General features: G+C 32.6%; 1 protein-coding gene and 1 pseudogene across 1 annotated transcript; both read left to right on the top strand.

Annotated features, from left to right (window-relative positions):
* Window positions 1–1,935: 1,935 nt before the first annotated feature.
* On the top strand, window positions 1,936–4,713 carry LOC114181424 (annotated as a pseudogene).
* Window positions 4,714–7,260: 2,547 nt separating this feature from the next.
* On the top strand, window positions 7,261–9,977 carry LOC114176193 (cation/H(+) antiporter 15-like). The gene is made up of 3 exons (XM_028061152.1): window positions 7,261–7,494; window positions 7,619–8,485; window positions 8,718–9,977. Exons 1-3 carry the CDS (start codon window positions 7,261–7,263, stop codon window positions 9,936–9,938), a joined length of 2,322 nt encoding a protein of 773 aa, XP_027916953.1. The 3' UTR covers window positions 9,939–9,977.
* The last annotated feature ends 2,188 nt before the right edge of the window (window positions 9,978–12,165 follow it).

Consider the following 12,165-nt stretch of genomic DNA (forward strand, 5'->3'; position numbering starts at 1 on the left):
TTTCTCATATTTTCTTCATACATTTCACTTTATTTTTGATAAATATAATTTTATTTTGTTTATTACCTTAATAATATTACAATATCATCAACTACTAATATTATATCATACATATTCAAAAAATGCATACACACAGACACAATAATACCTATGTTTAAGCCAGTATAATTTAAAAAAAAAAATTAAATGATGTAAAAAAAATCAATAAAAATTTGAGGAGGGGAGCCGTGATCCCACCTGCCCCTATTAACCTTGGTCATCGCAAACAACTGTATTATAGTAATAGTAAGGTGTTAATTTTATCTTACTTTTTACGATATATTGAATTTTATTAATTATTTTATAAATTATGTCAGCAATAATGCGTTATTAGATAATCGTTTTTTTTGTCTGACATATTTATATTAAAATTAAGCTCAGTATTTAAATAGTTTTGAAAACAATTTTTTTTAATATATATAATCCTAAAGTTTTTTAATTAATTGAAAATTTAATAAATTCATTTATAATAAATAAGAACTAGTTGTTATATGACTCTTTGGTTCGTCAACTTTTTTATTTTTCTGATGTAAAAAAAAACTTTTAGATTTTTATGAAAATTAATTTAAGGGTTCATAAAATATAAACATTGAAAATATTAAATTTGATTAAAAATCTTTATTCCATAAGGATTTTATTTCTGTAAAATAAAATAAGAAAACGAGTCCTAAACATGCAGTATTTAATTTGCAATTAGAAATTATATAACTGGGAATAACTTAAAGATTTAAATGTTACGAACTATATTAAAAATAGCTTCTGCATATATATATATATATATATATATATATATATATATATATATATATATATATATATATATATATATATATATATATATATATAATTTCTAACTATCTATTTTTAATGTATTAAATAATATAACTATTCTTTAAAGTCCTTAAATAGGAGAAAGATTACTTTTAAAATTTTCTACGAGGAGACAAATTTGATGAGATTAAAAATATAAAATAAACAAGAAAAGTTATCATACAAATAAAAATTATTTTAAAATATATATTTTTAGGAATTTTTCCTCATTTTCAAAATCATGTCCATTACACCACGGTGAGTGTAAAACATTTATGAGAGAAGGTGCAAATTATGCGGAATTTCTTCCTCGCAACGACAGTTTGAAGAATGTCTTGTAGTGATGATAGCTGCCGATTAAAATTGGAAATATGGATTTTCCAACGAAAATGATATTTTAATCTATTTTTTAATTTATTTTTAATTCATTACTTCAATTATCATTAGATTATCATATTATTAAAAAGAATAAAAAAAATAATCTAATAATGATTGAAGCAATAAAGTTAGAAGTAAATAGAAAAAGTGAGTTAAAATATTATTTTTTTTAAAAAAAATAGATTTTTAATAGATCAAATCAGATTAAAATTAGAACAATTTGATGGAATCAGATTTTTTCCCAGCCCTACAATTTGGTAATTTGTTGTTGATGCTAACCACAGATTTCCCAGACAAAAGGTCCTACTCGATGGGATTGCATCAGAGGGATTCGTGCATTCACGTATAAACATTACAATAATTAAATAACCTAATTAAAATTTGACTTGGTTGACCATTGTTACGACATCCTTCAATCGGTTAGATTATAAACGAAACAGTTGATTTAATTTTAGTGGTAGGTAAGTGGAAACTCTGAATCCATATATAGATATTATATTTTGCTAAAATTGCAACATTTGAGAGTAACATTCGTGGCTACGATATATATATTGTTTAGTTTGGACAAAAATATCAAGTTGCAATGCTATTATTGTAGTAATGTGTAGGTCGATTTCCGTATCGCAGGTGTGGAGGCAGATTTTACGAAATTAATCTCCATTTCCGTATCCCATCTGCATCAGTTTTTTCTCTGCTGCAGCAATTGTATTGGGTTTGCCTCATCAAATACTGATAGATAATGGAGAATCCAGAACTAGGCAATAAAACATTCATCAGTTATTGGGATTCGCAAGGGCAGGGGCATGTTTGTGTCCGAAACGATAGAAACGTAGGGTCTTATGGCGTTTTCATTGGGGATTATCCATTCGGGTTTGTGCTTCCAGTGACGTTGTGCCAACTCTTCACCTTCAACATAATCTCTAGAACGCTCTTCTTTCTTCTCAGGCCTCTACGAACACCAAAATTCAGCTGCAACCTTCTGGTAAGCTTCAACGATTTTCCTTCGAAATGAGTATAGTAATGTTTGCATAACTATGATTTTGTTGTGTGATTATGAAATGTGCAGGGTGGGATTATTTTGGGCCCAACATTTCTGGGGCGCAACAAGGCGTATATGAGTGCTCTATTCCCAGAAAGACAAGCATCGGTGCTAATGTTTGCTTGCATATTAGGAGTCACATATTCCCTGTTCTTATTGTCACTGAAAATGGACGTACTCATGACTGTGAGAGCCGCAAAAAGCAATTGGCTACTCGGAGTAATACCCTTCTTCGTTTCATTTTTAGTCCTGGACGCACTCTTAAGCGTCTTCTATGCCCCTAATATATCTCCTTCCTACATAGACAATTCACGCAACGCAATAAGTTTTTCAATGGCCATGAGCAACTTCCCCGTCATCTCCGATGCGTTGATCGAACTCAATCTCATAGCCACAGAGCTCGGCCAGATCGCTCTCTCTTCCTCCATGATCAACGACAACATACAATGCCTATTGCTCCTCCTCCACAGCTTCACCGAACAATCTGATGACCTCAAACATTCAATCAACTTGTTGGGAAGCTGGTCCCTATTCTTGTCTTTCGTCTATTTCGTCCTGCGACCCACCATGAAGCTCATTGTCCGGATAACCCCCGTGGGAAAACCGGTCAAGGAGTCCTACATCGTCTTCATTCTTCTCACGGTTCTGCTCGTCTCCGTTTTGGGAGACGCCCTGGGAGTAACCAGTCTCATAGGGCCGTTGCTTTTTGGCTTGGTCATACCCAGTGGACCACCCTTGGGCACAACACTTGTGGAGAAGTGTGAGGTTCTCATCGCCCAGTTTCTCCTACCCTTCTTCTTCATGTACGTGGGAATGATGACCGATTTGTCTGCACTCGGGGATTGGCGCTTGTTTTTGACTCTGCAGTCTGTCTTCATCATCGGAGACTTGGCCAAGTTGGTAGCATGTATTTTGGTTTCTCTAACCTACAACATTAAGCCTAGATATGGCACATTGCTTGGCCTCACCTTGAACATCAAGGGACTAACTCAACTCATAGGTTTCTTTAGACTCAAGAAATTCAAGGTTGTTTTTCTATTATTTTATTAGTTTACTAAGCAATTTGCTTGACCTAAATTTTCATCTATGTTTTTCTGAGCTTTTGTAGATGTTGGATGAGGCAACATTCAGTCAACTGGTGTTCTGTGTGGTGTTTATCACGGCGATCGTTACACCCTTGATCAGCTTACTGTACAAGCATCGGCCACGAGTCCTACAGACAGCAAGCTTATACGAAGGCCATGTCAGAACCATCCAAAGCATTCCAAGAGACACAGAGTTTCGCATCATTTGTTGCGTACACAACGAAGAGAACGTGCGTTGCGCAACTGCTTTCATCGAAGTGTGCAACCCTATGGTAGAGAGTCCCATATGCCTCTACGCCATACACCTCATCGAGCTTCTAGGAAAAAGCGCACCCATTCTCGTTCCCATAAACTACAGACTAAAATCTCTGTCCGTTAATTATCCCAACACCAACCACATCATGCGAGCCTTCGAAAACTACTCTAACAACTCAAGTGGACCCGTCACGGTTCTCCCCTACGTCAACGTCGCACCCTACAAGAGCATGCACGATGCCATCTGCAACCTCGCGCAGGACAAGTTGGTGCCTTTCATCATCATCCCCTTACCCGAAAACGACAATGTGCATCTCGTGCACCACGTGGCAGCATCCATCCGCAAAATGAACGCCAGCTTTCAAGCGCAAGCTCCATGCACGTTGGGGATTCTGGTGGACAAGCACTCCCGGCTGAGCGCGTGCAGCACCCAGATGTTTTTCCACGTGGGGATATTCTTCATAGGTGGGTCCGACGACAGGGAAGCGTTGGCTTTGGGGATTCGGATGGTGGAACGTGCGTCAACGAGGGTGTCGTTGTTCCGGTTCGTGGTGATGAATCGAGGGTACGGTAATAAAATTGTTTTGACGAGAGAGGAGCGTGAACAGGAAGAGGAGGATCTGATGATGGACGATAGTTTAATTGATGAGTTCAAGAGCTTGAAATATGGTAGCGGTAACGTTTCTTGGTTCGAGATTAAGGTGGAGGATGGGGTTGAGGTTTTGGACGCAGTTCACAGTTTGGAAGGAAACTATGACCTTGTGATTGTGGGAAAAAGACACAACGATGGGTATCTGAATTCAGAGCAAATGGGAACACTCATAGAAAACGCAGCCGTTTTGGGAATATTGGGGGATATGCTGTCGTCGCGGGAGTTTTGCCTTGGGATGATTCCGGTTCTGGTCACACAGTGTGGAGGGGTAAGGCGAAATGCTAAAAAGATCGATAAAGTACATTCAACTAATTTATCTCAAAAAAGTTTTACAACTGCTGAATAATACTATATTTTCGAAATAATTTTAGGTGTTAGAATCAGAAAACTATTTTTCTGGGAAAGTGTAAATATATATTTCGTTTTATTTTTTGTATGGAGTAAGGAATGTTTTAGTACCCCTATGGTTTTCAACCTTTAAAGTAGTACTCGTTTACACATATTCTATTGGAAAATAATTGTGCATGCATTTAGGCATACATCTAAATATATATTTCGACTTAATAGTTAATAAATAAATATATATGTAAATATTCAATTTTTAAATTGAAGAAATTAATTGATATTTTTATTAATACTTCAATCATTAAAAAGTTATATTATTGCATATTGAACCTTGAAAGAGTTTTAATTCTATATTTTTTAAATTGAAAACTTGATTAGATCTTTTATTAAGAGAGGTCATAAATTGAATAAAATAAACAAAAAATATAAAAAAAGATATTAAAAATAATTATTATAATTACCAACTCTACTGTTTTTTTTTCATTGCTTTTCCTAATTGATGTCTTGCATATTCATTTTAGTAATATATCTTGACATAGAAAAGAATTTATGTTTTTGGATAAGACAATTTAAGAAAGTAATTAATTTATATGGATAATTTAAAATTTTTTGAGGAAAAATCACTTGTTTGAATGAGAATGAGAAAATTAAAAAGAAACTGAAATTATGAAATTTTAAGAAAGTATTTTAAATAAAAAATAGTAGAATTTAAAATTTCCTTAAAATTAAAGAAATTAAATTTTGTCAAGTTGTAGAACTACTCATCGGTTAGGAGAAAAAAAAATCATAGGTCTCGATCTTCACTTCGAGTTGAAAATAGAGTCGAGTCTTGTCGGACAAAAAGTCAAGACGAGTGTCTTCAAGTTGAAGGTCTAAACGAGTCAGCCAGATTGAAGTCTAACCAGGTCAGCCCAACTCGAAGTTGGACTAATTATTTTTTGTCAATAAAATTGGTGATTATCAAATATTTTCTTGCAGTGCACTACAACATTTATAAATTAGATATTTTATTGATAAGTATCCTAAAATATCAAACATGAATACATATCACACACATATATGTGATCCAAATTGAAGTATCGATGCAACACATGTTATAACTTAAACAACAACTCTTTCAATGTTCTCTGTGCTATATTATAAAGACTTTTTTGAGTTTCATAATTTTTTTTCCATTTTTTCTTTTAAATAGTAATATTATTCCAATTTTCAACTATACTAGACATAGTAAATTAATAAAATGTTATTTCCTTTTTGTTCACTAAGTATTTAAAAAATAAGAGTAGTTTTATTTTCAATTAATGTTAATTAGATATTTATAAGTCACAAATAAAGAAATATTATATGAATCAAACATTTTATTTTTTGAAATTACAAGACTACTATTTTAATGCTTGTATTTTTAGATTTTAATTTATATTTTGTGGTCAAAATAATTCTCTATTAATAAGTTCAGTAGTACATGTAATCGTTTGTAAAAATCTTTTTGAATACCATGCATTCCTTGCTGGGCTGGGGGAATCCTTTTCCATACCAAAACAGTTTGGGTGACGCACACAAATTAAAATAGGTGATTATATTTTGAAGGTCAGTTTTTATATTGGAATTTTTTGTGTTGCGCTGAAAATTTAAAATATACTATTTTAATACTTTAAAATTTTAAAATTTGTGGTTATTATTGTATTTTGAAAGTACAAGCAATAAACAACATAGAAAAACTTAATAAAAAAATTCAAATTTGATATATTTTGATATTTAATAAATAAAATACTTTACTAGATAACTTAAACATTACCATTGATTACTATTTAAAAATTTTCTTGTATTGTATTGGAATTTTTTATGTTGTGTTGAGTGTTAAAAACTAAACACAAACGAGAAATAATACAGAAAAATTAAGTAAAAAAAATTCAAATTTGATAAATAAAATACTTTACGAGATAACTTAAAATAGTAATATTTTAATTATATTTATTTAAATTTTTAACTTAAATTGTAATACATATTATTATATTATTATAGAGGGGTAAGTGCATTTTTCTATTAAAATTTGTCATTAACTATTAGCTGTTTGCCGTGTGGTTTAGTTTCATATGGATCCTTACAACCGCAATTCGTTACACGAAGTTAGGTTTTGTAATTAATTTTTTTCTTGATTACACCTGCCACTGGAACCATTTGTGCTACACAACCATTTTGTTCTGTGATACCACAACTCTCTGTTCACGCTAAATATTTACATGCTTAAAGTTATTATTGCCACCCATAATGCATCTTTTTGAAAGTATATTTTAACATATATTAATACTTGAAGTTAAAAAAAAAAATATATAATTAAAATATTAAAACAATTGGTTGTGAAATAATTGTCCTGTCATAAATAGGTGTCCACTTATAAAATTTTCGCAGTTGTAACAACTATAACACCATAGTCGCAGCTCATATTTCCCTAATTTTTCCAAGTCATAGTCTAAATATAAATGTTTTATCTGTCAATTTAATTGAAACATTTTAAGAATTTATATATGTTTCTCTCCTCTCTGTTCTGTTCTGTTCTGCCTCTCACGTGTTTGTTTGTGTTTGTGTTTGCAAACACAAACACACACACGAGGGAAAACCTTTGTTCTTGTCAACGAATTGGTTGGTAGAAACATATAATGAAGCAGAATTCCATAACCACTGTATATAATGATACGAGCACTGGTAATTTGGTGGTATGTCTAAACAGTGACAGAACTATAGCCTCTTTAGGCATGTGGATTGGCGATAATCCATTGGATTTTGTGATTCCTATCACATTGTGTCAAGTCATCATACTCGTTTCACTCTCAAAACTGTTGCATTTTCTCCTCAAGGCAATACATACACCTAAATTCGTATGCTCAATCATCGTAAGTTTTCTCTCTCTTTTCCTTTTTCTCATACTTTCGTTTGCTAAATTTTAATTACTGTAATGCATGCATGAAAGTTTGAGTGTCTGGTTGAGAGAGATTGACGAGAAATAAAAGTTTACAGGCGGGAGTTCTGATGGGGCCAACGTGCTTCGGGCACAACGAAGCATTCCTTGGGACTTTGTTTCCGCTAAAACAAGCTTTGATTATGAATACGTTGGCCAAAATAGGAACAATTTACTGTGTGTTCCTAACAAGTCTGAAAATGGATGTATTGACAACATTAAAAGCAGCGAAACGATGTTGGCGATTCGGCGTGTTTCCCTTCTTCGCTTCCTTCTTCGTGACATCGACTATGTTGTATTTGTATTCGCCCCATAGCGCGAACAGAGAAGAAAACAAAGTGTCGATATACAACTTCCCCAACGTCTTCACCCTGAGCAGTTTCGCTGTTATATCAGAAACCCTGATGGAACTCAACATCTTGGCCACGGAACTGGGCCAAATCGCTTTGTCTGCTGCCATGATCAGCGAGATATTGCAATGGTCTACGATGGAGCTCCAGTTCAACTCAAACTTGAGCGCTGAATTTATAGTTGTGTTATTGGCAGGTGTATGCGGGTTCGGTGTGGTGTGTGTGTTTATTGTGAGACCATTGGTGAACATTGTTGTTGAAAAAACACAACCCGGAGAATCAATGAAAGAAGCATACGTTGTGATGCTACTTCTGGGGCCACTTGTTATGGCAGCCATTAGCGACAGCTTGGGGCTATTCTTCATCGTGGGACCTCTTCTCTTTGGTTTTATTCTGCCAAATGGACCCCCAGTGGCTACAACAATTATAGAGAGGGTTGAATTGATAGTCTCTGAGCTTTTTATGCCTTTCTTCTACATGTATGTAGGCAAAAGAACAGATTTGTCTGGAATTCATGACCATTGGGATGTGGCTCTAACAGTACAGGGAATCTTATTTTTGGGATGCGTCGTAAAGGTGCTTACATGTGCACTTATTTCTCCCTCTTATAAAATTAAGCCCAAACATGGCGTTGTGCTAGGGCTCATATTGAACGTCAAGGGTGTAGTGGAACTCATTTTTTACAGTAGAATGAACAAACTCGGGGTAATATACTACTTTCTTTTTCTTTCTGTTCCTCAATTAAGATAACATGTGTTTTTAATATACTACTTTGTAACATGTTATATTATGAGGTTCCTTTTTGCAGGTAATTGATTTAGAAGTATACAGTGTAGCGGTGATGTACGTGGTGTTAATCACAATATTTTGCGTACCTTCGATCAAATTCTTGTACAGGCACTGTCGCGTGTGCATAACACCAACAGTACATGAAGGTCGTGTGAGAACAATCCAAAACTTCAAAGCAGACACAGACTTCAACATCGTTTCGTGCGTGCACACGGATCAACACGTGCATAGCATGATTGCCCTAACAGAGTCATGCAACCCAACCAGAGAAAGCCCCATTTGCCTCTTCGTGATCCATCTCATTGAGCTTTCCGGGAAAAGCACGCCCATTCTTCTTCCCATGAACAAAAACAACAGAAAATCTCTGTCCGTCAACTACCCCAACACCAACCGCATTTTGCGTGCATTCGAGAACTACTCCGAAAACTCAAGTGGTCCTGTAACTGTTCTTTCATACGTCAACGTTGCACCCTACAAAAGCATGTACGAAGCGGTCTGTAACCTCGCGGAAGATAACTCGGTGCATCTCCTCATTATTCCATTTCATCAGAATGATCAGAGTCTAGGAATCCACGTGTGCACCATCTTCCGTGAGCTCAACGCAAATTTTGCTACTTACTCAAAGGGCACGTTGGGGATTCTTGTGGACAGATTGTCGGTGCTGAGTATGAGTAACTACAACTTGTCTTTTCATGTGGGTGTCTTCTTCGTCGGCGGAGAAGACGATAGAGAAGCACTGGCGTTGGGAATTCGAATGTTGGAACGCGCGAACACGCGCGTGACCTTGATCCGGTTTGTTTTGCCTAGGAAAGGAGATTCGGGGTTTGTGATATTTGGAGAGGTGCAAAATGAAGAGGATGCGTTAGAGAGCACGTTGGACGAGAGTTTAATAGATGAGTTTTTGGCGAAGAGGGATTATAGTTTTGATGTTGTTAACGTTGTTTACCATGAGGTTGCGGTGGAAGATTGCATACAAGTGTTGGAAGCTATTAGGGAAATGGAGAATGACTATGACCTAGTGATGGTGGGGAAGCAACATAATATGGGGGATTTTAGGGAAGAAGAAATGTCAAATTTAATGGACAATTCGGACCAGTTGGGAATTTTGGGGGATATGTTGGCATCAAATGAGTTTTGTGAAGGAAAAACTCCTGTGTTGGTGATGAAATGTGGAGTCAAAAGGGTAAAACAAATGCGAAATTCAGGTCGTCACGTCTTTCGTAGTGGTTTGAGTTTTTAGGGTTCTTGTTTATGTCAATGTGCTTTATTAATTGTTTTTTTTTTCACACAATTTTCTTTCTCTTGGTTGAGAGAAAGCATTGATCCATAGGAGGACTTTGGATTTCTACCCTTTCCTTTTTCGTATCTCCGTGAGCCTGTAAATTGGTTCTTTTTGGAGAAAATATTGTTTTTTTGTAATATATGTTACGATTTGGGTAAAATTCTACAAAATTATGGATTTTGATAAAGACCCATTAATTTGATCGATGAATTCCTCGTTTAATTAACATTCTTGTTTTTCTTTTACGTTGAAGTCTTCATTATGACGATAAAATCTCACTTTTTTTTTACGAAGTTGTCATTCCAATATTTTTTTTTACCTTTTTTTTAATAAATTAATCATTTATGAATCTAAAGCAACTTATATATTTCTAATTTTAACAGTGACATTTTAAAAAATAATCATTCCAAATTTTTTTAAAATTTTACAACTTATATATTTCAATTTTTTTTTAAATTTTACGACTTATATATTTCTAAGTTTAACAGTGACAGTTAAACAAAATGTTTAGATATTATTTTTAAGATGTACGTAGTTGTTTTCTACGAGATAAATGTTGAATAATTTCTTTAATTAGGATTTAGATTGATTATTTCATAATAGCGAATTTTGTTTATGTAATTTAACGAAGTAATCAAGTTGAAATAAATTATGGTAAGTATGTTAAAATACGTCTAAAATATGGGAAAGGGATAAGTAATATTTTAAATAATTTTAAAAAATTATTAATATGTAAGTTAAAGTTATTTATGTCATTAATTAGGAATTATTGATGTAAATTAAAAGGGAAAAACAAAGTTAAAATAAGTTATAGTACTATCTAAATTTGATCATCTAATATTGAAGGAAAGTAAAGTGTTTATATATAAATACAAATAGTTTTTATAACTTTTTTGTAGATAAGTAATTTTTATTGTAGATAATTATTTTAATTTAAAAAAGTGATTAATTTTAAAAAAATGTTAAATAAAAAAATTTAAATTAAAAAAAAGAATATTCCGTAAAAAATAAAAATGTATAATAATTGTTTTAGTTTAAAAAGATGATTATTTAGAAAGTAAAAAGAAAAATAAAATAAAATATATATACAAAAAGAAGAACCTCTTATATAACCGTTATTGTTTATTATTATTTATATAGATAATTATTACAACTGACTATTTTATATGTCTTAAAATAATTAAATACCTATTTAAAAAAAATAATACTATTGTAATTTAAAAACATAAATCATAAAATTTTAGTAAATAATATAAGTATTTTTATTTATACATTTACAAATAATTAATTTATTTAAAATACAAATAATCAGTCATTAAAAAGACGGCTTCTTAAAAACGGGGTGGTTGATAATAAGGTCGTTAACCTACAATTACAACTTGCTTAAATTTGTAACTTTTAAACATTTTATTCCAAATCAATAAATTGGTGTTCAAATTGCACTATTTTCATAAAAAAATAAACTAGAAAAAGAATGTATTATAAATGAATATTTTTTAAGGGAGATGACCATGTTTCTTGGTTGCATATTAAAATTTAAATTTATATCATATATAGATTTCTACTCTCTCTTTTTTCCTTTTAACATTTTTTAAGACTTAATAACTCCTTGTTATTAATGTGCACCTGATTGGGTTGTATTGTTTCTGATCTACACTCAACATTATATTTTCCTTTTTGACATCAGAAATATCCATAATACTCCAACCATCATATTAGTCATCAAAATGAAGAATGTTTGGTTACAATCTATAATTCATTGCTGGCTTGTCTCTTGCAACAGTTAGAGAACACAGCTATATATATATATATATATATATATATATATATATATATATATTATATATATATATATATATATATATATATATATATATATATATATATATATATATATATATATATATATATATTTTAACAAAATGGGCTAAAGGCCCAAAACAGAATCAAGCAAGATCAACCGCATGGAGCATTCAGAGGTCACGTAAAAACTAATGAGGGTCTTTCTTCCTGTATTTCCAAAATTTTTTCTACACCTCCAAAATTTATTTAAATTCTCAAAAAATTCTTTGACCATTTAAGGAAATTCGCAGACATCATACCCCCAAAATTATGTCGACTTTCGGAAGTTAAAATATATGGCTTCCGAAAGTTAAAATATATCACCGGAAGTCGACTTCTGGAA

This window comes from Vigna unguiculata, chromosome 1 (genome assembly GCF_004118075.2).
Source record: "Vigna unguiculata cultivar IT97K-499-35 chromosome 1, ASM411807v1, whole genome shotgun sequence".
Lineage (NCBI taxonomy): Eukaryota > Viridiplantae > Streptophyta > Magnoliopsida > Fabales > Fabaceae > Vigna > Vigna unguiculata.